Here is a 25,638-nt window from a genome sequence, read left to right as displayed (position 1 = left end):
GTCAGTGGAGTGGCGAGCCTCATTACTGCACATGTTTCTATAGATAGCTGCCGTCATTGTTGTGGTATAAACTCACTACATGAATGAGCACAGGCTCAACACGGCTCCCAGCACAGAACCATCTCACTGAGTCCAGGATCCTCGGTGCAGCAGAGTTCTAGTCTGAAACTAACAGCTCATTATGCAGCAGCAAGACGCCATGACAGAGTACTCCACCCCGGTACTTGAGTAAGAGTACAACTACTACTGGTCAAAATTTACTCCGTTACAAGTAAAAGTAGCTCAGTCGACATGTTACTGGAGTAAGAGTAAAAAAGTACTTGTTTTTAAAGGTACTTAAGTATCCAAAAGTACACGCTTTTAAATTTACTTTAAGTAAGAGTAAGAGTAAAATTCTTATTTTTCACATCAATGAATTACTATAATTTTTTCTAAATGAATTTAAGGAGCTTTTAACTCTTGTTTCTGAGAATTAACTCTTTGAAACCAGCTGCACTGATGTGCTGCTTTTAGGGGTTAGGGTTTCCTTCTTTGACAAACACAGCTTGTGTTCTAGCAGGGTTTCCGCTACATGTAATTGGTCGTGGCGCACCGCCACGGCAAAATAAAAGCCGCCACACCTTCAGAATGATGATTTTTTTTTATTTAAATTTTTTAATGTTAAAACAATGTTAATCAGGGTTTCCACAACCAGTTACCATTAGGTAGCTACTTTGCAGCCATTTCCACTACACAGTTACAACTTTCGACTCATGCTTTTCAATCACAGCTGAGTTCTTTATTTCCTCCTCATTAAAAACGAAACTTATCAACCAGCGCATCCAGTGTTATACCATTAATTAACGACTCTGTGGCGGCCGGGGGACAAGCGCTTCGCATCTCAGCTCTGTGTGTGTTCATCTGTTGTGCTCTGTTTCGATTATTAAATAGGCTACAAACGTACACACATTGGCCTCACGTGTTTGTCATTCGCGGTGTTTTATTTTGAAAATTTACCGGATTCTCTCGTGTTTCTTTGTGTGACTTCCTGCCAAGATTAACACGGTGGCTCGCGGCTCATGCACAAAATAGACCAAACGCCGAAATGATCGCTGCATGCCGCGGAGGATTGGACACCGAAATGCCCCCGCATCTCCGCGCAGCCCCCCCCCCCCGTTGATCAGACCACCCTCGCCGCCACTCTTTAAAAAAATCCTGGAGGAAACACTGGTTCTAGGGCTGACCCGATTATCATATTTTGATAATCGAAGCTTCGCGGACATAAAACCGATTTTAATCGAAGCTTCGACGGCCGGGGGTGTGCGATCGTAACGTCTGACAGGGGGGGATCGAAGCGGAAATAATGAAAGTGATGGCAAATAAACACTGCATATGTCCACAATCAGGCTGCCAGGTCGCCTACTCATTTTAATGTAACAATTGCTGATGAGAACAGGTGTCAAAGAGGAGAAAAGAAAGAAAAAAAAACAGTCGATCACGGACTTCATGATCGATTACCATGGCAATAAACGAAGCTTCGATTTTTTTGGGTCAGCCCTATTGTGTTCAATAGTATTTTAGAAAAAAAGAGCAGACCTGAAAGTAACGAGTACTTTTCCTCTGGATATGTACAGTACTCAAGTAAATGTACTCGGTTACTGTCCACCACTGCTGCTTCGTCACTTCAAGGCCGATGCTAATGGAGCAATCTGGGCTGAGCATCCCGTCCCTCCCCCCTCCCCCCTCTAAAGAGAACTGTTTGAAATCCAAAGTTCCCGAAGCCTCCGCACATGAATGACACCCTCGCTGGTCCTCTTCCCCTCCTCCTCCCCACTGCTCCACCTCCCTGGGTTCCCTCCATTTTCCTTGGCAGAGGGACAAAGGCCAAGCAGCTCGCCCCCACACAGGCCTGTCAGTCACAGCCCCCCCCCCTCCTCCCTGCAGCCAGGCCAGAGGATTCCTCCATTGTCCAAAAAGGGCACCACAGAGATGAGAGAGAGAGAGAAGAGAGAGAGAGAGGGCACTAGAAATGGAAGGATGAGGCCTTGAAAGAGGAAAAAGTGGCGAGGGGATAACAAAAGGCAGGAATGACTAAGAAGGATAGAGCGGGCGAGTGGGGAGAGACGGAGCGGAGAAGAAAAGGAAGCTTGTGTGCGAAGGAGAAGAGGAGAGCGCTGAGAGAAAGGGAGTGACGGTGGATTATTAATGAAGAAAGGAGGGTAAACAATGGATTCCCACAGTGCTGTGGACACTCTGCCCCACTAATGGGGGGGGGACAGACTTAAGCCACTGACCAGCAAATTATCTCAACGGACTGTAAACTCACTGACAGATGAATCATGTCATTTATTAATCAACACCCCTCCCCAAAAAAAAACACGTGACAAATCAACAGACTGTCATTAATGTGGTTTTGTCTGTGTGTGGGAGACGACGCTCCCATTGGCCCCCGTCAGAAAGCGCACCCCCTCACAGCAGATCAACAATACTACATCCACCTCCACACGAGCAGAAACCTACACTCTCTCACTTCCTCTGCCCTCGCCCACTATCTCCCACACTCTCTTCTGCTGAGTGTGTGTGCATTTGAGAGACAAAAAATAGAAAAAGAAGCAACCAAGAAAAGTGAAATCCACAAACACAGCAGCAGCAGCAGCAGCAGCAGCACACACTAAACTGAACCTATGGTGTGTCATGTGCGTTTCATTTAAAGCAGCACAGCTAATTCTATTAACTTTAATCAAAACATGCAGCTCGCACACAGGAAACATACAGCCGTGTGTCATCTTTGTATTCCCATTTATTCCTGTTTGTGCGCCACTGTTAAAAAAGAAGGGGAAAAAAGAAGGATTGCATATGTGCTCAACTGTTTGTGTTTCACTTAAGTGGCACTTTCAGTCACCACACCACCTTTATCTGGCTCCGGTCCCTGGGGCTGAACAGGCCACACAGAGAGACGGGCGTGGTGAGGCCAGCGCCACTGACAGCCTGACTGACTCCCCATCTACTTCCACCTGTCCTGCTGACTTTGATCTGTGCCGAGAGCAGACGCAGCCCAAAGTCAGGGCCGAGCACGGCGTTGGCAGTTTGGAACTACAGCAGTGGAGATCTGCTCTGACAATAAGACGGTGAGGGGAGATGAAAGCTACAGCTGGCTAGAAAAAATACACATGTCAGTGAGAGCTCTGCCGTTGCATGATGAGGTACGCACATGAAGTAACTCCATACGGTGGATGAGATATTCTTGTTGAAAGAAGTGTTATAGGCACAATATAGAAAAAAAAGTAACACTTTATTTGATGCCTATCTCTATAACTCATTATAACCATACTTATAATGAGTTATAATGCAGTTATAGCACTGGATAACTATAACTAACTACTAACTTTATAACAACAATCATAACACACTATACAGCTTTTTATCATGACTGATAAGGTCAGGTATTATAATACATTATAACTGTTAGTAACTCGCTGAATATACCACGTCAAAATGCATTATAAATATAGTTAGAATGTGTTATAATTAGCTTATAAACGTGTATAACTAGGCGTCAAATAAAGTGTTACCAAAAGTTTCACTATAACCTTTGTGAGCTCAGCTTTGACAGTGCATTCACACTATATTTCATAATCTCTGTGCATGTTCTTAGTGTGTTTACATTTCCACCTGCTACCTGTGGTGTAACATGTATTTTATACATTACAGGCTCTTTAAGGTTCATTTACTACGCAAAGGACACTGATGCAACAGACAATATCATAAAAGGTCTTTTGCATTTACATTTGCAGCCCGAGCTACTACACTTCAAGCACCTGGGGCATCCCATAATTATGGAAATGACGGCACAAATAACATAGGGCTGCAACTAATGAGTATTTTCTGCCTGTGGCGACCTCAAATGTCATTTTTGTTTGACCCTCAATCCATAAACCTTAGGATTTTTTTAAACTTTTGTTTATTTATTTTATGAATCAATTAGATAAAACATAGAAAAGCTGGAACCATCAGAGTTTTGGCCTCTTTTTTGTATTTTTAAACTGATGATTCAATTCTGGAAATAGCTGCTGCTGATTTCTCTGTTGATCAACTAATCAAGTAATCGTTGCTGCTGTAAAAATAGCACTGTGTCTTGCTTTGTGCGCCCTCGGGACATGCTGTGTCTTTGCTGGGCTGTCATGTTTTCTTCAGTGAGGATGAGTCAGGACAGACTGGCTGAGGAGTGGATGGATGACCCTGGATGAAAGGCTCTGGGCCCGGGGGCTGCGCATGTATATACAGTTTATGTGTGCGTGTTTATGATTACGCGTATGTGAGTGGACTTGACTATTTATGCCTGCTGCCTCACGGCGTCCTGGCCTGTATAAACAGAGGGAAGCTGGGAAACGCGGCCGTTGAAGAAAACAAGAAGTGTTGGGGGGGAAGAGAGGGAACCCTCTGTCAGGCTGAAACAATGATAATGCAGCTCACCACCACACTTATCAAACTACCCGCAAAAACAAGCGCAGAGCCTGATAGTGTCTCTACTGAGTTTCTGCTGTGATAGCCAGATGCTTTTCCAAAGTCAACATGGTTAATAAACAGCCACAGTGACTACACGGCCTTTTCCCCTTCTAGCCTCCTGGGAATGTTGTTGGGTTGTGTTTAGTTTGCGAACCACTATTATGTTTCAGATCGTCCTGCCTGAGTGAAGCCCGGGATGTTCTTATTGTAGATTCCTATTTGACAGCTGCATATACAACGCTGAATCCACTGTTAAATAAATAGAAAGACTATATTTCGCTTGTGACAGTTGTTCCAGAGAGCTAAAAGGGAGAAGATTGAGAGGGGACAGGTGGACCTGGCATTGTGTGGCTAAGAGGCTCCTTCACTCGGAAATATACAAACGGACATAAGGATTTAAAAAAAAAAAAGTCTAAATAGTAATTTGAGAATAATTCGATAGGACAGTTTTTGAGGGTGCTCCCACAGAGCCACCATGCACCACAAGATAAAAGACAATGTAAAATGTAAAAACAGATCGATAAAAAACGAAAACATTTTATAATAGAGACGTAAAGAAACAAAAAGTATATACACAACAGAAAATAATGATCAGTGCAGGATAAACTATATTTACCTATCAAAGACTAATGTATAATAATGGTAAGCTATGTGGCATATGGCACTCCTGCTCTCCGCAACCAGGAATGCTGATTGCTTGGTGCAGTAAAGCGATTTCAAGTCAGCATTTTAAAAATAGACAAGTAATCCCTCCACTGTTGCCATATTGGTGGGCTAATCACTGCTTTGGTTTCTAAAACCGTCTCGGTGATAGAAAAGCCTTGCACCACCAGTTCTGGGATGCCATGTCCACAGCTTAATTAAAACACAAACGCAGTAGTTTGTGCCGAGTCCCCGGCGCAGATTTGCAATCCAAACCAAATTCAAAACAGCAGCCGAGCTGGAAGCCTTGAACTTGATCTTGTCAGAGCTTTTACACCTGCACTTTGCTTCTGTTTCAGAGAGCCAGACCTCCATCTGACCAACACAACACTTAGAGGGATGTTGTGAACGACGGTGCATTGATTATCTCGCCTGCTACATTTTAGAAAGCAGGAAACAATATAGAACTGAATGAAACTTTAAACCACACTGCAAGTTTTAGAAATCAAGATGGGAGAGAGAAGGTGGCCTGGTGCTGGGAGGGGTTTCTGTTGATGAACCAGATCTAAAAAAAAAAAAAAAAAAAAGTCTCTGACCAAAGAGGGCGTGGCTTAATCCTCACCAACACTGCCTGGATAAGCAAATGAGGACTGGTCCAGCAGGTGTCTGGGAAGTCAGCGAGCACAGCGTGACCACAGAGAGATCACAAAGGGATGGGCCTACTTTCTGCAGGCAGCACTTATTTGCTGACATATTAAAGGGATAGTTCAACATTTTGGCAAACTGGCCCATTGCCATAATCCCTATAGCCATAGCAGTAGGTTTGTTACCTTTAATTGTTGGTGCAAGCTGTTTTTAGAACGGCGGAGCAGAGCCACGAGCTGTTCAGAGCTACGCTACGGAGGCTAATGGGATTTTATTGGTTTCCCTCATCAAACTCATCAAATACACAATCCAACAACTCCAAAACGCTCTGGTGGACAAGTTGTGAGCTGCACATTCACCACGCTATGAGATAATAACACAACGTTACCACACAGAGTTGTTTTAGAGGTAAATTCATGCAAAACCGCTGATGTGCGTTGCCTTCAGCTGCAGTTTTTCAGCAAGCAGTCTCTGTATTTACCTCTAAAACAACTCAGTCTGGTAACGTTGTGTTATTATCTCATAGCGTGGTGAATGTTCTAACAGCTTGCACCGACAAATAAAGGTAACAAACCTACTGCTATGACTATAGCGATTATGGCAATGGGCCAATTTGCCAAAATACTGAACTATCCCTTTAATGGGCGAGCAAGTGCACAGTGCTCCCATTCAGACTTACGCTGTTTAGTTGAACTAACGGCCTGAGAATCTGCTGCTACACTGTCACACAGCAGGAATGAAGGAGTACACGGGGAAGTCAGACGCTGTAGAGGAGGCCCCTCCACCTCCACCCACCCCCACCCCCCACCTCCCCCCGCCTCCCCCGCTCCCTGACTTCATCACATGCTTTCTCATTCTCTTTCTGTGTTCCCACAAACATGACACAAAAGCAGAAGCCCTATTGTTTATAGTCCACAGAGGACGTTTGGCTCTTTCCTGGATGGGCTGGATCCGGTATGCGCTGCCTGCCAGCTCTCTGTTTTTTTTTGTCCCGTGGCGCCGAGCCGTGCTGCACAGGGGAGGACCGACATCATGGCAACCGGGCCACCTCTGGCACCGCACGGCCCAGGTGTTTTAGATATACAAGTCATTTTCTGGCTACTTAGTACAGCGCCAACATAAATAAATAACAGCCGCGGCAAGAGGAACACTTACTAGAAGAGAAGTGATGCATAGAGATAAACGGCGATGACACTGAGGTGCTTTCCATACGTAGAAATGGAAGTACTAAAGCCAGAACAACCTCAGGTTTACATGTCAAAAGAAAAAGAGGATCTGGTCTCGGACAGTGTGATACTTCATGATGGTCCTGACTCATGCTCTGTAACAAGTTAATGGAAACGGTGCAGTGATGAATATTATCTTGATGCAGCTACTTAACATCGTTTACTACTGGGATAATGTTGAGTATTACATCTTTAAAAAAAAGAGGAAAAAAAGAAAAAACTTAGTGAAAGTTCTTGTGCGTGTTATGAGTGCACGAGCAGCCTCAGCACAATTGATTCATTGTGTTTGTCCAGGTTGTGGCCTCCCTCACAGGATCATGTGGCTCAGTGTCTATCGTTTTCCAGTAACGGTCTTGGCATTCTCCCTCTTGCAACAGGCTTCACACACACACACACACACACACACACACACACACACACACACACAGGTCTCTCTCTCTTCGCATTTCTCTCTCAGGAATGTTCCCTGGCTGTTTGAAGCGGGCATGGAAGTGGACAGCTATGGACCTACTACCACCCCCACCCCCCCCTTCAAAGGTTTCCCCTCATACGTATTTGGGTGACCTGTGTGTATGTTATGCCAGGTGCATTTTTGTATTGAAATTTCATGCAACATTGTTTTGAAACAGCTACGATTTAACGCCGAGTTCTAAAACTCTGCACAATGATTATTATTCACAGAGCATTGTAGCACATTCCTTCAGGCCGCTGAGCAGCTCTGCTGACAGACTAAATAGCTGACTGGTAGATGACAAGGACTGACTGAATCGCATAATTATAATAGTTAATGTTGCATTACCACTGTGGTATATGGTGAAGTTTGGTGCAAGAAAAGATGTTGGGTATTTGCTAAAAACATAAACCCGAGCTCAGCAAATCAAAGTCATTTCAGTGTCACTATCATCCCGTCGACCGAAATTAACCGACAGATTGTGTGAAACCTAAACCACATTAATTAATTTGCATATATCTGGGACTGGACCACAGAGTAAACCCATTAGGTGGCATCCTACACAGACATGAGCTGACCAACATCTGTCAGGTTTTGCCAGGGTCCAGCAGGTCTGGATTACACAAGGGTTCCTGCTGTGTTTTGAGTAAATAAATTAAAATAAGGTCAAAGGTAGGGCAAAACGTTCTACTGGTGAAACAGAATAAACAATCAAATGAATATACTTGATTTAAAGAGGAACTATATAAGTCTGGTCGCTTTTCCGCTAAGGTTTTGCTAACCCTCCTCTCCTCCATGTGCATTTGTTGATAACGAAGCCGTCGAGAAATCAATCAATAGAGCGGTAGATAATGTTATGCATCATATACGATGTTAACGAGGCGAGGTTGTGTCGCAGTGCTGCAGAGACGAGATCTGGGACACCGGGGCCCCGATCTTGCAAAGTTGTTTTTCAGCCCCGAGAGGCAGTAAGTGACACGAGTCGACGCACGTGGAAGGAAGAGATCCTCCGTTCTCCCTCGTAACAAGTTAAGCCATTTATTAAACCATCACGATTACTCCAAAGCTGTTTAATTAAGGTAAAAAAAAGTGGCATAGTTAAGCAAATCCTGCATAGTTCCCCTTTAATGCATGCAACCAGACCTTGGTGCATTGCTCATCTGCACAGCATCATACTGTATATTCTGAGATTTACAGGTTAAAAGTTTCCATCACAGATCAGAGAAGCATATACAGCTGCAACGGTAAGTTTGCTAAGTGGTCCAGAAGAGCAGCACAAAGTCACCTCTATGTAGTTCACTGCCCCTGTGGAAAAATAACTGCTCCACTTTAGGTGTTGCTATAAAGTGTCTCTGCCTTTTTCAAAACCAGAGGACAAAGTGTGACTTTGACACGTTAGGTCTGCTCTCTCTCTCTCTCTGCATCTGTATGACACGTTTGGCTCGGGCCGAGGCAAAGGTTGCTGTGTTGTAAGCAGATTTGCGACTGCAATCGCCAGGGCCTGTGTGTGTACACACATGGAGGTACAGTAGGTTTGCAGCGACACATACAAGGGGGAAGCCCCGGCCCATCTGGTGTCTCTCCCTGACAACACACAGGCGAACGCACCCCCACATCAGGCAAAAACCTCTGGCCCTGGGAGATCAATCGCCTTGGAGACCGGCATTTGTTCATTGAAGAAGCCGGGAGGGAACCAGGAAGCAGGAACCTCCCCGGTGACGCTCCGCTGACGATGAAATGAAAACTGAGCCTCGCTCGACTCTTGACAATCTATCAGCTCAAAGATAACAGAACAGCATGTGTGAACATCTGCACTGTATCATCATGAGGCTGTGGAGACTTTGCAGTGACGGAATCTGGCTTTTTGTTTTAACATTTCATTTCTATGGTGTGGATTTGCGAGAGGCCTTCGACACTTCAGCACATGCGCTTATCTTTGATACAAGACACGAGGCAAAGATGCCGTTACTTAGGATTACAAGCCAAACCCCATTAATATGTCATGGAGACAGCATAATTACAGAGTTGTCTGCATACTCCTCCCACACGACTCCAGAGAGGATCAACGCCAGGAACGACCAAAACACTAGCCCTAAGCCCACAGGGAAGCACAGGCTGATCCCCAGAGGCTGTGAGAAACACACTCCTCTACACACACACAGCGTCATCATGATGGCACGTCTAAAAATACGTGACACAGGAACCTGATAAAATCTTAAAAAGAATAACATGGTGGTTCAGTGCGCTCGGCACAGATAGCACATTTTGTACCTCTGCTGGCATCCCATGCTCCTAATACAGTACGACGGGACAGAGTCCAACCAAACATGGTGTGTGTGCTGGATCGCCGCTTGTTCTTGACCTCCCGACATGTTCCTGTGCTCGAAAAGAGCCACGAGTCTGCTGCCGAGCTGCAGAGAGTCTGTCACTTTTACCACAGTGACCTGTGAACACACATTTTCTGCCGTCTGAAACCCCTCAGCCCCACGGCCCACACACAGCTCTCCACTAGGTGAGCGTAGGGTTTTGTTCATTGAGCAGTCGTCGGTTGTGATCAGCTGTAGTTGTGTGCTTGCTTACAAATTGTGAGAATCTGTACTTGATGTCTCTGGATGTGCCAAAGTGTCAGCTCTGCAGGGGGCAGCAGGACAGGTGCCAAGTTAAAGCAGCAGCTCAGATGTGACAGCCAAATCATTCACAAACACTTAGTGGTCATGGTTGTAGCCAGTTAACCCAGATATCTGGAAAGGGTGGAGTATTATTGTATGGTTTGGTGATCGGTAGACACATTCCTTTATTGTAATTAAACACAGTGCAATGCTGAGATACTGCACATTCGCTGAGTTACAGTGGTCGGAGTCTGGAGTATATAATACATGCAAAGGCACAACTGGGATCTAAACATCTCTGCAGAATAATGTGACTTAGTGCTGACGTGCAGACAGTCACACAGGTCCCAAACAGGCCGTGTCAGTATTTGCTGTTCTCACATGATTCTGATAATAAAGATAGATCAGGGCTGATATGGACTAAAAGCAATATCTCTCTTTTTTTTTTTTTAGCTGAATGGCGATATACAGGTATATATACATTTTTTTCTGTGAAGTAATTATAGTTTCCCCCAAAGTGTTATAATATAGTGGCCCTAATAGCTTCATTTGTTTTTTTTCTGAGGCAAACCCTAATAAAACTAGAGAATGCATTTCCTGAAGGAAATACGGGTGAATGCTGAAAGCTGAATGAGCTGAATAAATTGTTGAAATAATGCTGAATTAAGTGAAGAAACTGCTGAATCAATGTTGAAAAGATGAAACAATATCTGAAGAGTAAAAGTAAAAGAAGAAGGCTGTATGAAATGGTTGGAAATTACTTGAATTGTTGAAGATTTGTATGAAGAAATTGAATGGCTGAAGTCTACTCAGATTTATTTAAAACTGACAGCTTGAAAACATTTTTGAAACATTACTAATATAGATGAAACAATAACTGAAGTAGAATAATATAGAAGTAGTTCAAATCTGCCCAAGGGAAGAACAAGTAAGAATAACTACATACAAAAAAAGACAGTCAGACAGAGATAAGCTGCTATTTGGTCTGTGGAGCCTTGATGTGTTGAACATGAAGCATCGACCATGGGGGAGCAGGTCAGACAGAAGATGATAAAACAGCCAACATCCCCACCAATACATCAATACATGTGCAGTCAGATCATTTCAGATCATGATATCAATCGCGCTGAGCCTATGTCTATAAATCATCAGGACTAAAACTGTAAAATCATTTCACTGAGAAGTGCTGTGGAGGTTTTTCCTACATTCCTTCTGCTGAGCACCTTCATGGTATTCCCATTTGTGTTCTAAGGCCCAGATGAACACGAGCAGGCTTAATTACAACACTGCTGGAATGGCTTGACTCATATTTAACAAGGCAAGACTGAAATTAAACTTGATTAGCATGAGGATTCAACTGAAGCATGGTCTGCGCAGTGTCATGCATGCTTCTGTGTTGGTCCGCGTACAGGGTCTGTGTGGGTCTGTGTGTGTGTGTGTGTGTGGGCTTCACCGACAGGAATGTAGAATGAGTAAGTTCAAGTGCATGTGAGAGCTGAGACAGATGAGTGAGCGGCGAGCCGAGTGAGCTTCCAGAGGGCAGGGCAAGCTCCTGGAGATTCCAGGCATGCCTGCATTTCCTCGGATGTCACGTGCTGCAGCGCAAACACAGCTATGCTGAGTTAATTACACAGAGCACCAAGCCGCTTACCTCTCCTCCCAATCTTTCACACTTTAGCAAAAAACCATTATTAAGGAAAGTTGAGGCAAAGTTGCTTAAAATGCCAGTGATATTAAGGGCATCACAACAGGGGGAACATCCTGGGGCTAGCCTACACACACACACACACACACACACACACAAGATTTTTATTTTCTATATTGCTCCAGGAGTCTAAATATTGTTTTGTGAAGTCTGACTGAACTCTCACCCAACAGTGATGGAAAAAATATTATTAGAAAGCTGCCCCGTTGAGAGAATAAAGCAGAGACAATGAACACAAAGAGTTGCATTGTGATTCACTCCTGATTCTTCGACTTAAAATAACTGACCTTTTACTGTAAACAATACAGAAACTATCAACACATACTGAATCACTCATCGGGTCCGGCTGCTCTGTTGTGACCACATCAGTCGACTTGAAAGCCGAGACATCAACACCAGGCAGAGGGAATGGTTAACTGCTGAGGCCGACAGATTCAAGAAAAAAAAAAAAGCCAAATGGTGTGCGGATGGAAAAACCTGGCCTGCTGGACTGGAGATGAAAAGATGCGTTCAAGGTGACTGACGGGCCGGCTGATGTGCATACAAACACATACACTCAAGAGCTGCTGCCATCTCCTCTCTGCGAGCCTGTTAACTGCTTCGCTTGTTGTTTATCGCTGGCGTGAGCGCGGCACGTATGCGTGCGCGCTGCTTTGTTGTCTCCAAAGAACCCTGCTGTGTTTTCTGTTGACCTCTCACATCTATTCTCTGTCATACACGTAAAAACCTCCACCCATCAGCAACTCTCCATCAGAAGCCTAAAACTGGTCATGTGGCACAACCACAGCCCTCACTTCAGCCTCAATAACCAATTAACCAACCCAAACTAAACCATGTAACACCGCTTCCTTCTAAATCCCTCACATCTGAAATAATCCCCCAGAACAAGCGGCTGTGGCGTGAACCTTTACAATTTTAGGAAGAAGTGGAGACTGATACATTTTTATAGATACCAATGCCATTACTGATTGTGCTTATTGGTCAGATTCTTCTTCTTCCTGATGGGTGTGTGCTGTGGGGAAAGAAGCCGACAGGAGGAAAAGCATGTCTGGATATAAAGGTGCTGGTTGGTGGAGAAGCAGTGGCTCTGGTGCACATGGCATTCCTACAATTTAAACCCATAGATAGAAAGTTGTCTGAGCTTATTGTTGGCGTTTCCACCAAATGGCCATTTTACAGATATTACACCCAGCACTGTTGTCATCACCCGTCTCTGTGAAATGAAGCCACACTTCGGACTAACCCTAACCTCCCTTACCCTCTCTTGTTGCAAGTTTCCAGCTCTGTAGATGCCATACGTTTGACGTCATTGTTTTGCAACACGCAACTGTCAGAAAAACATGCCGCCGCCGATAAAAGGAACTGATAGGAACTCCAGAGAAAGAAACACGGGGGCATATGACTTCGATTTGGACTTTTCCCATTCTCACTGGAGGCTGCTTCATATAGAAGCTCAAATGCTGCCCCAGTTTATTCTTGTACTTCTACACAGCTATGCTGCTCAGGGTCGCTCAGTTTGTGGGTGTAGCAGAGTCTGCCATACTGACTCTCATCAATTCAGTCTTTGAAACCGGATAGCTTTATTTCAAATTCTGTCAGTTTTCACAATGCAAAATGATCCTATAAAGCTTCAAGATATTTGTGTTGAAATAGACATTACTGATAACAATGCTCAACAAAAGTTGCAGCCTATGTTAAAACAAACCCACACAGGTAAAGGAGAAAATGCAGAGAAAATGCAAAACTGATACATTAAAACAAATGCAACTGACCATAAATTAAAATCACAATACTTGTGATTTGTTCGACATGAATAAAAGCTACACAACTCCTTGGTACAGACAGGAGCATGTGTTGTATTGTACGACGGGGATCTAAACAAATCTGAAGAAAAATGATCAAATCTGAATTAAACCCGTTACGTCTTACGGCTGCTGACTGGAAACACACTCAAACACTGCTCAGTACCACGGCATTACAGCTAAAACACATTCATCAAAGGCTTAATCTAGTCACAACAACACTGCTCTTTCCCAACATACAGACAAAGCAAACGTGTGAATATATGAGTCAGAGATAGTGGATGATAATAGGCTGAATCAATTGTGTGATCAATATGGAAAAGAAGTAGACAACACTGCAATTTAGATAAGCTGCAATGATTATTCAGTCAATAACAACGTCAGTGACCGGGAAATTCAAATCACTGAGCTCTGCAGTTGGGCCTTGTTAGTTCAGAGTATTATCTGTATTTTAACCAGGCAAGCAAGTCAGATACTGAAACGCAGAAATACGTAGAGGAAAAGTATTTATGGAAACATAAAAATGGCTGCCCAGCTGTCTCACGGGAGATCTTCAACAAGAACCACGACCACGCTCTCACAATCTCTGATCACAGTCTGTGGAAGATTTTCCCAGATAAGTTCAGGGTCAGGGGGATGGATCAGTGTGTGCACAGACATTACTGTGACATTTTAAGACAGATTTAATTCAGTAATTGATGCTTTGGGTTTTAGAAAAATGCTATATTGTCCACTGGTTATAAAGACACAGCAGTGTTCAATAGAGAGCAACTATTTCTACTATTCAGAAAAGCTAGACAGAGACGTTTGGAGACAGTCATCAATCAAGGGTGGGCTGGGTTGGGGAAAAATATTCCCCAAATGGAACCAAATGTTTGTAGATGACAGACACTGAGACTGTACGGTGGCCCGGAGAGCTCAATGTGCGCAGCGAATAAAGAAAAACACATGCAAATGGACAAACACACGGCAAATACAGAAAACATCTTCATCAATTTGACAGCACCTCATCATGTACTGCAAAACAAAACAAAAAATATGCACATGCAAATACAGAAACGTGCTGCAAATTCAGTCAACACAATGGAAGAGTGACACAAACATGGAGGTGCAACCATAACCACAGCTGCTCAGGTTCACCCTCTCACCATCAGTATAAAAAAAGATATCTGTATTTGCATCACGTGTGTCAAACTGATGGATATGTTTTCTGAATTTGCACTGTGTTTGTTTATTTGCATGTGTTCTTAAGTTGCAGTTGTGTGTTGACATGACTCTTGAGCTCTTGTGCTTAACATTCCTCTGTGGGTTTGTGCCACATCTCGTAGGATTACAGAGGAGCAAGGAGCTCTACATCAGTTATCACAAACACTATCAGTTAGATACAGCGTAGCTCCTGAGTGTGTGTACATGGCTACAGGAGGGAGCGGCAGGGAACACAACAGAAACTGTGCTGGTTCACGGAAAGGAGAGTGCTGGAATAAACAACAATAAAACATGAGCCAATTTTTCTCAAACCTCCTGGCTCGATTTAAAGGTCCCTAAATGCTCTGCAAAAAAAAAAAAAATCCAGAGTGGACAAAACAGGGCATTCCATGGGTCACTTGATTATTCCCACTTCCTGCTCGCTGAGACGCTCCCAACAAAAAGGAATCAACAAGAAAAACACAGGCGTCAACAAATGAGAGCGGCTGCGACCGAGACGCTGGCCGAGTGGCCCACACAAAAACAAACTTTGTGGGGCTTTGTGGAGCAACAGAGAGTCGTTCTGAACCGGCCACCTGTTTCTAAACACAATATATAAAAGCAGGAGCTGCTCTGTTGTGGTAGCTGTTGTGTAGAAGAAGCGGTGGTTGATTGGTTAAAGTCGGGCTTTCCATTACCGCAGCTGAATTAAAACCTTGGTTAAACGCTGCTTCTGAATCCGGGCGGTATCTTCCAATGTGAATGCAAAGTCGGGGTTTGGCGATAAGAGAGCTGACGGTGAGGGACACAGACTCGTCCAAAGCCACTGGGAGAGAGGGAGAGCGCTGAGGGCGATCAGATTTCATGGTGACAGATAGAGGCCTTCAATGACTGTGTGTGGCCGGCAGATAAAGGGCAGCATTTGTTTGTGGTCAGTTTTAATGCCATCCCAGGCGACCTATTCCCCCACAGGGACATCAGCACCCTGACAGATTAGCCTCAAAAGGCCCATTTGTGTGAGTGAGTGTGTAGCGGCCGAGCTCCCGTATGATCAAAAGGTTCAGGGAGCCTTATCCGACTCCAAAGAAATGTCAGAGCTAGATTTAAACACTCTCAGCTTCACGTGTTCCATCTGCAGCAGCAGCAGCAGCAGCAGCTCTCCGTCCGGGTCCGTGTCCTGAACGTCACCTGTTGAAAGCGTGTGAACGCCTCAGAGAGAGAGGGTTTACTCGAGCAGAGTAAACATCTGGCACAAGACAGATAGGAACAGGATGGGAAATAACCAACCATGCACAAGGCAATTACAACCGGCTGATAAGTGACTTTTTCAGTTCCCAAGGCCTTTTGATAGGCAGAGACTTACTGTGTTTCCAGGACTTTGCAATAAAGTGTAGTTTTATAAGTCTGATATTTAAAGGGATAGTTCAACATTTTGGCAAATTGGCCCATTGTCATAATCCTTATAGTTTTAGGAGTAGGTTTGTTACTTTGATTTGTCGGTCACCACGCTAAGAGATAACGGAACGTTACAGGAACACGCATCAGCGGTTTTGAATGAATTTACCTCGTTAATTTATCTCATAACGTTCCGTTTTGGAGTTGTTGGATTGTGTATTTGATGAGTTTGATGAGGGAAACCAAGAAATCCCATGAGCCTCCGTAGCGTAGCTCTGAGCAGCTCACGGCTCTGCTCCGCCGTTCTAAAAACAGCTTGCACCGACAAATAAAGGTAACGAACCTACTCCTAAAACTATAGGGATTATGGCAATGGGCCAATTTGCCAAAATGTTGAACTATCCCTTTAAGCTAACACACACACACACCAGTCAGAAATGCATTTTCTTAGGTCCTAGAAAATCAAATGGAAACAATCAACTAGTCACCTGACCTGACCACAGTTTGTCTGCAATTGTGCCACCCTCTGCACCATGACACACAGGCCTGTGCGCTTTGAGTGAATCAACGCATAAATACACAGCTGGACGACACACACACAAAAAAAAGACAAAATGGCATGAACTTGCTCATCTTGTCTGAGCTCTTAATGCCTGCTCCAGCAGGACGCGCAGTGCAGCCGCAGACTCTCCCCTATCACAAACAGCTGCCACCACCATCAATTATTCACTAGAGCTTTTGCCTCCGTGTTTACCTTTGAGACCGGCGTCCGAGGCCAGAGTGCGCGGCGGGGCGGTGGTGAGACCGCGTCGGGTCCAAATCACGCTGCCACTGCAGTGAGGTGGGAATCTCTGGGTGTGATGTCATGTGACAGCTCGACCTCGAACAGGAAACGATACTGGACCACACAGGGTGGGACCAACAACGCTGTAATAATGTGATCGCGAGCTTCCGTGTTCCTCTGCCTCATAGATTTTTAATGATCAAATCTTTCAAATGAATCTAAACAACTGATGGGTGACACAAAATGATAATGATTTACTGTAGGTGGGATGTGAAAGCAGGGGTTGAATTCTAGAGGCAAAAATAAAGACATTTTAATGGCGATGACCCTGAGGAGTAGGTCACTGCTGTCAAAAGAAAAAGATAAGGCAGCACATTCGCATCCTCCTCGTCACCACTGACGTGTGGCTCTGCATCAAATTGCAAATGCTGTAACAGTCTCTATTCAGCAGCATTGTTTTGCAGTGTGGGCCTGACATTACAGAGTTTACTTTGCTGCCATTTACCAGGAAGAACGCATTCTCTCTCAAACTGAAAGTGAAGGGAGGAGGGAGATAGTGTGTGTGTGCTTGTCAGATAGGGCAAAGCAGAAGATCCATCTCGGGCCGTGGTGGAGAAGTCTCCAGGGGAGCAGCTGTTAGCTCTCTGACCAGCTCTATGACTGCTTCTTCCACACCCGACACTGCATATCAGCGCCCAATAGGGATGGGAATAATAGATAATCTTTTATTATCTCACGTTTTGATTCGATTCTAAATCGATTTTCGATTCAAAACGATCTGATTCATAATGATTTCTGCTTCAGTCTATCGGTGTGCAAAGGATCCTCATGGTCTACTCCCGTCTGCTTTGCAAGACAGAATGACTAAAGTGTCTTTTTCACATTTATTTATTTTAAACATTTATCCATGCTTAGCTCAATCAAATCAAATCAAAATAAACTTTATTGTCCCCGGAGGGAAATTTGTCTTGGACAGTCAGTGCTGTGCATCCTGCAAATCAATTTAAAAACCATACACACACACAACCAACACACCACACTTACAGACAGTACGACTATGTTCACAGCTCAATGGAATTGTTGAAACTGTTGCATAAAAGCAATATCACATATTGCTTAAGTAACAAAATTAAAGCAGACGACTATAAGTCTTAAATAGTTCTATCTTCCGACGGCAATCACTTACATAGAGTGTTTGGTCTGAAACACGGGTCTGTCAGTCACTCTGCTCTGCTGTAAGCCGAGGAGAAAACTTTCCTTGTATCCTACAACCTTTATCCAATGAGGAGAGAGAACGGCATAAAGGGGCGGTCCTCTCTGTGTGTGCAGCCAAGGGATGCGTGTGAATGTGGTGACGTAGGGACGAGGGCGGGGACTGCTAATTCCATCTGCTGACAGGAAGTTAGCCAAAACCACCGGATCGCTTAGTTCTGCTTTAAATAACAGAATTAAAAGTGCCTGTTTATTAAAAAAAATAGTGCAGTTAAACATGCTGCCTTTTAAATTCTACGGAAACGGAGGCCTACAGCCGGCAGATTTGTTTCATTTCTTAAAATCGATTTTGGGACATTTTATATCGATTCTGAATCGTATTAAATGAGAATTGCGATTCTTATGTGTATCGATTTCTTGGCACACCCCTAGTGCCCAATGCTCATGGATGGATGGATGGATGGATGGAGACACCAGAGTCCCTGAGGTCTGAGGATCAGTGGAGCTCAGCTACACTGGTGAGTTGCCAGAGTCCCACAACCACCCCACCCTTCTCCTGTTAATCCACCTCCGGAATAAAAATACACCCCCACCACTACCACCACCACCACCACCACATCACACTCACTCTTTCTCTCCCTCTCTCACACATACACCTCCCATTACCCCTTGGTCTCTCCAGATCGGGGGGAGGGGGGCAGGCAGGATGTGAGACCAGCTGGTCATCAGCTCAGACAAAGAAACCTGCTGAATGTGCTCTTGCATCAAAAAGAAATTCACATCTCTCACATTGTTGCTTCTCTGTGGCCTCCACAGCTCTGGCTCTCTCACTTTTCAGGCCTGTAACATTGAGGGGAGACTGGTTTTTTTTTTTTTTTAAAAGAAGAAAAAAATCACTTGTATTTTTCCTCTAGATGTTGTCCTCTACTGTCACAGTGGGGTTAGGGTCAATTACAACCGCAAACGTAATCTTCAAATCTGGCCTGTTATATCCAAACAAAAAAAAACAGTCACACTGAAAATCTTATTTTAGACTCCTTCACACTCTGTGCACAAAAGCAGAGGAGGAGAGCAGGAGAGGGAGAAAGAGCTGAGGCGGAGTAACAAGGGTTTTACCGCAGAGAGGCCAATGGCAGGTGTAATTTATCTTTGGTCCTATAGCCTACTTCAGCCGCTCGCTGGGGAGAGACAAACCAGGGCTCCTCTGTAGAGTTCACTGGAAACAGGCGGCACAGCTCTATAGTACGTTGTGGAGATACAGTGTGAAGTGTACATGTCCTAGATTATTACAGCAAACTTTGCTCAGTGAGCAGCAGAGTTATGGCTTTAAAGCCCAGCCTGCGGTTTTTACACCTTCACTAGGACAGTAAATGGGACAAAGGGCATCAACTCTCAACTCAAATCAGACAAAACCGTTTTTTTCAATCCAAGAGAGATATTTCTGGAACCGAGACATCAAATCAAAACACTTGACCGTTCAGGCTCGGGTAAACAATGGGCGGACCGATCCACATTCAGGAGGAGCTGAGTGAAGGGGCCTAATTTGGGTTTCACTTGACCCGAGGCTGAACACACACGAGGGACTCTGGAGAAAACGCGTCCAGGTTTTTATCAGCGCGTTGATGTTGAGACCCACATGGCAGGGAAGCAGATCCCAGAGGATGTGGTCACTGAAAGGCACTGGCCTGTATGCAGGGGGTCAAAACTGTGGTGCTGGGGTGGGGTGGAGGTGGTGGGGAGGGGAGGGGGGGGGGGTGTTTTCACGGCCGGGTGAAGCCCTAATCTGCCCTTTAGCCACAGATCTGTCAGGACGCACAGAGAGGGCAACGGTGACAGCTGAGGATTAAAGAGACTGCATAGTCATCCTTCCTATTTACCATGCACATATACTCCCACTTTATTCAGGCTGCCAAGCATGTAAACATATCATCCCCCCCCGCCCATTCAGACAAAAACGCTCTCAGCTGCTCAACCACAGATCCTGAAAACCAAAAGCCGGTGAACTCATGAAATCAGGCATGTGTTCATTCACTCTCGTACGCTAATACCACGTGCTATTGGCTGCGGCGGTTCTCATATTTCTGGTTGTGGCAGGGAATCCGGACTGTACCCATACGGTCCTATTGGGTAATAAGACTAGGAGCAATATAAAACCTGTTTCGCAAAGTCTGGTGGGGACACACCCATCCTAGATCTGTTCCCCATTTCAACTATGGAAGAGGCAAAACAAGAACAGGTTGATATGTTTGTGCTGCGTCCTATAACATGTGTCATCAGCGCTGGTATTAAAGCTGCACCTGCGCTCCACCTGTGCTCCTGCAAAACCGGACCCTCCCTGTGTTTTTAGGGCAGGCGGGGGAGGGGGGGGGGGGGGGACTGACCGACAACTAATGTGTAAAATGATCATTCGAGTAATGATATGCTTAATGTAAGCAGTGCAATGTACACAGGAAACACTAAGAGCCATGACATTGGATATGGGAGGGGTAAGGGGGGGTTGGGAGGTGGGGGGGGTGCAATCGGACTGGTGAATGGACTTCTTTGTAACCTGTCATGGGACTTGAGAATGGCTAAAAAGATAATTCCCCTCTTCCTCAACATGATCTTTGAAGCGGCCCTGGGTTTTTCAGAGATTCACATTCACAATCACTCCGCTGCACACTTCTCCAAAATGAAAACTCTGAACAAACTGAATATATTCAGTGTGGGTTATTACTTTAAAACCCGGGCACATCACAACTACATCTAGCCTACAGTTAGTGACATAAAAACCGGAGCAAACATAAAAGCTCCATTCATTACAAATACAGGCCTGAATAAGTGACCACTTTTCTCCATTACTGTTTTGGTATTTTAATTCTCCACATGGCACCTTTGTGGTTTAGATTCTTAAAAAGGCTTCAACTAAAACAAAAGAGCCATTAAAGGAATATCTGAGATTACTGTAGTTTTTGGCCAATGAGAGAAGCAGAGCTGTGATGCAGCATTAAGAGCTAAGGATGTATGGGCATGAGGGGAATTCCTGACCAGCTGCCGACTTAACTGGTTCTCTAAGCTTGTTTCATACAGATATGTCACACTTTACTCCATGTAATAAAATCATTGGACACCATCCCACCCTACATTAGACAAAAAAAACCCGAAACAATAATTTGATTTTCTTTTTTTTCTCTCCAAACATACTTAGAACATTCCTGTGCGTCGAATTGAGACGCCATTATCGCAGAGCATTAATCTAAGATTGGTGGGCAGGGCGGTGGGGGTGAGTCACAGCAAACTTAAGAAACTGTCAGGTCGTCTAAATCTCCATCTGTTCACCGTGTTAAAACCCCTCGCAGAACAATCTCCACACCGTCCTTCTTCCTCCCACCGGCAGCAGCTACAAGTCACGCTTTATTGTTCATTATTAATTCAAAAAGGCTCTGCTGTGTTTAAAATAATATAATACCTGTATTGATTTTGCCATTGTGCATTTTAGTGACTTCAAAAATGATACTGCACATATATATTCCTATGTTTGACTGGTCTGCGTGCTTGTGCCTGTGTCCCGGGACAGTTCTCGCTTTAAAAGAAGTGACAGTTTGTGGAGGTGTCACCTTAGAGCCGATTATTCTCAGTGTATAGCATATGTCGTAGAGCCGACATTGTGCAGACTGTTTGTGGTGGAAGGTGGCCTCGTTTACAGACACATGGGGAGAAGTGATGAGCACAATATGACCTGGGACGTTGGATAGACGTCTAAAAATAGACGAGCAAGTCCACAGACTCAACTGGACTTGAACACGCGGCGACGTGGAAGCAGCACAAAATGCAAAACGCCATTCATTCAGACCCTTACTCACTTCTGAGTTCATTATAGTAATACCATCATCATACAGTCACTGCTCTTGTTTCGAAAACCCCGTGTCTGACCTCTCGGCGCTGCTGCTCCCCCTCGCCCAAGCCCCCGCTGACTCTGAGGACCGGAGAGAGAACCCATATGCTTTGTGTCTGCACGCTATGAGTTCACCGCAACCACACGAGACATTCTGTCACCATGCATTTACGTCTCCCGGTCCAGCCCAGCGCCACACGGCCAGACTGTGTCGGTTAATTGTCTGTGTGTATCTGTCACTGGGTGTTACGGGGGGGGGCAGGTACACCGTGGATGCCTGTGACAGTGCGACAGGTAGTGGAGGAATCGTCGTCTGCACCGTCTGTCTGTGGGTAAGCCTCGTCGAGCAAAGGAAGGCTTCGGTTTTTGTGCCAAGAAATAGCCCTATCCCATTAACAACGTTGAAGGCAGGTTAAATATTGTCCTTTAAATTTCTCATCAGTGCCAAAATCTACAGCCAGGCCCGTGTCCCCGGGGTAGTTAAACCATCCTTCATTAAATTAGCACAAGGAGGACTGATCTAAAATAAATGTTTACGAGACAAATAAAAAGGCACATGAAGTGTTCTCTGGAAATAAATAGTCTAAACTAGTTCCTGCGATCAATGTGTATCAATTTCCAAAAGTTGAAACAAAAAAGCTCTGTTGTGTACGATTCCCAGGAGGTAACAGGCGGCACAGTGTCAACACTCCAGCCTCTGTTGACCTTGAGTTGTTAAAGGGATAGTTCACCCAAAATTCAAATTTCACTCATTATCTACTCACCCTCATGTCGACTAAGAGCTGTGAGAATTTTCAGAGTCCTCCGTGCCTTCTCTGAGTTACGGTTTGTCCATATAATGGCTGTGAATGGATACCAACTTTCTTCGTCCAAAAAGACACACCAAAAAACATCCAAATACCTCCATACTGCTCGTCTGTAATGTCCCTCTTGTATTGAAGCCCCGACATGAGAAATTGTTCCGAAAAAAATTAAATAAGTCTATATTTTAAGCTTGTTTGTAGCGGAAGCTCCCAGTGTCTCGGTTCACTGTTCTTCCTGTGTCAGTGCAAATCACCGGCGGAACAATTTCTCATGTCGGGGCTTCAGTACAAATGGAGCATTACAGACGAGCAGCATGGAGTTTTTTTTTTCGGTGTGTCTTTTTGGACAAAGAAAGTTGGTATCCATTCACAACCATTATATGGACAAATACTGCTGCACGGACCCCCCCGTAACTCAGAGAAGGCACAGAGGACTCTGAAAATTCTCACAGCTCTTAGTTGACATAAGGGTGAGTAGATAATGAGTGAAATTTGAATTTTGGGTGAACTATCCCTTTAACAAACTTCATTAGTGAATGTGCCACTTGTCCCTTCCACTGAACCACTAACCTAAAGCTATGAAATGTAAGAGACTGACAATGTCCTCCACTGGTCAGCCTAGTCAGAAAAAAAAAATCCACTGCTCCATCACAATCACAGCTAGTGTCTTGTCCTGATAGTGAACAATGCCTCAGTGAATAAAACCAAGAGAGGGTCCAGCAAGCAAATGTTTTTCTTTATTCCCCACTGCTGTGAAGAGTTGTAAAGGGGAAACAGACAACCACTATGTTCCCCTCTTATAATAAACTCTCTGGCAACGCAAAGAGAAGTATTGTCATGTTTTACATAGTGGGAGTGTGGGTGGGGACAGCGTCGCAACTCATTCCACGCATGCCTTCCCACACTGGCCCACTCCAACCAGCCACCATGCCATTACATTACTACAGTCAACATGGTGCGTGCCAGCTGTTTTGGTAAGGACTAATCCCTCTGAACATTCAGAACATACACCAGGACCTCACCGAGCCCTTCACTGACACATCCCACCACACCGATCCACTTCTTTACACTCTTTTTGGTCTAGGGAACTCTTGAAAGGAAATAGCTGTAGTGTTTATCAAAACTTTATGACTCAAGTCAACATTATTTGATGCATTTAAAGTGCTGTTTTCCAGTCACATGAGTGCAAACCAAAGTAAAAATGTACTTCTAGCAGCTATTTTATTGTTATCATGATCTACAGCACTGCAGGCCAGAATGACCAAACCCTTTACTAAGAAAACAAGGAAGGCGGTATCTGTGCTGCCAAGGAAGTACCTGAGCAGGTAGTGTCATGCAGGCTTGTTTTACTGCTTTATGGCCTAGCAAGAAACGTTTGCTGTACAAATATGTGAATAAACCACCAGTTGTGAGTGTGTGTGCGTGTTTGTTGCGATGCAGGATGAATTTAGAACAGGAAACCATCAAGCCAAGACACAAATATAGACACTGATTGACGCAGAGGAGATATTCTCGGTGCGTGAACCCCTGCATACCTTTGGTAGCTCTTTGAGTTGGTTGGCATCGAGGAGCAGCTCTTCCAGGCTGCGACTGTAGCGGAAGATCTCATCGGGGACCGTCTGCAAGTTGCAATGCCGCTTGTCCACCGACTCGACGTGGCGGTTGCAGCGCCACAGGGGGATACACTTCAGCATGTCCGGCCGCCGTGGGGAATTTGGTCGCCGGTGCTACTGAAATCTCCGCATCGGAGGGGCGAAGCAGGGGGGAGAGGGGGGTCGCTGGGACAGAGAATATTTTTTTGGAGTGGGTTCACTCAATGTCAAAACACTTACTGTGTTCCCACGATGACCCTGAAAAAAAAGGAGGCCGAAATCCACTTAGAGACAAAAAAAATAATCCCTTCGATCTGATAGCGATATTCCCAGTTTCAGTTCAGCTGCGTTCACGGACCGTCATGTTCGTCCCAGCGTCGCCCACCCCGGAATTACAATTACACATAAACAAAACCGAGACCTCCCAGTTGGCTTATTGGAGCGTTGCCCCCACTTCTTGCGCTCACTTCTCCTTCTTCTTCAACACAGACGGAGCAAGGTTAGCTTGTTCTGCTACCGCCACCATCCCCGAAGTAAGTCCGAAGCTCCGCCGTGGCGGCTAGCTGAGCGACATGCAGCCGACGACCCAGCGGTGCAGAGACGTTGCCCGGAGTGGCTCGGTCATGAGTGGCGACTGTTCACACACATACACAACCACTAGAGTTAGGGCACAGGTAAATGTGGGAGGGGGTATCACCGAACAGCTAACGCATCCCACGGAGCGAGTCAGCGGAGATTAACCAGCCGAGCACCGCTGCGCAAGGATGTGCTCGTCCTCACCGGCTGTGTTGTTAGCAGGCTAGTTACCGTTAGCTACCCTCGGCTAGCCGCTGCGCTGACTGAACTGAACGTCTTTGTGCCTGGCTGCTGTTGGCTGCTCGCACTTGTCTGATCACGGAAGATTCGGAAAACACCTTGGTAACCGGTGTCCGCGGTAACAACATCCAGGAAGACGGCAAAGGAAACCGCCCGGTTGTCCGCTCTTTCGGCGCGACGGAGGTGAAATGCCAGCGGCGGTAACAGTAGCTTCAGCAACAGCCGCACTTCCCTCCCCCTTGTTGAGCCGAGGGAGGCCGGTTTGGCGTGTGGGGGGGCTGGGCTACATTTGAGCTGGAGCACCGCCGATTTGCGCCTCTGTAGCAAAGCCCACAAGTTACTTTACAGCGCCACCTAGCGGCGGATAGATAGAGTGTACAGTGCCCCTTGCAAAAATATTCTTACCCCTTGA

At 45.2% G+C, this 25,638-nt stretch overlaps 1 protein-coding gene across 50 annotated transcripts in view; it reads right to left on the bottom strand.

The window, feature by feature from the left end:
* The window catches only part of scrib (scribble planar cell polarity protein), a 79,464-nt gene extending 53,923 nt beyond the window's left edge, over window positions 1–25,541 (bottom strand). For 34 of the 50 annotated variants that reach the window (XM_085762873.1, XM_085762870.1, XM_085762874.1 and 31 more), the window contains exon 1: window positions 24,354–25,495. In XM_085762873.1, the coding sequence (XP_085618999.1) occupies window positions 24,354–24,512 (159 nt within the window). In that variant the 5' untranslated portion in view covers window positions 24,513–25,495. Of the gene's footprint in view, window positions 1–24,353 lie in introns of all 50 variants that reach the window. The other 16 variants (XM_085762911.1, XM_085762921.1, XM_085762887.1 and 13 more) reach the window with 5 other exon arrangements.
* Between the last annotated feature and the right edge of the window lie 97 nt (window positions 25,542–25,638).

This window comes from Trachurus japonicus, chromosome 20 (assembly GCF_045865225.1).
Source record: "Trachurus japonicus isolate A0001 chromosome 20, Traja_1.0".
NCBI classification, from domain to species: domain Eukaryota; kingdom Metazoa; phylum Chordata; class Actinopteri; order Carangiformes; family Carangidae; genus Trachurus; species Trachurus japonicus.
Note: the sequence above shows the minus strand (reverse complement) of the source record. Positions and strands in the feature narration are given on the sequence as shown.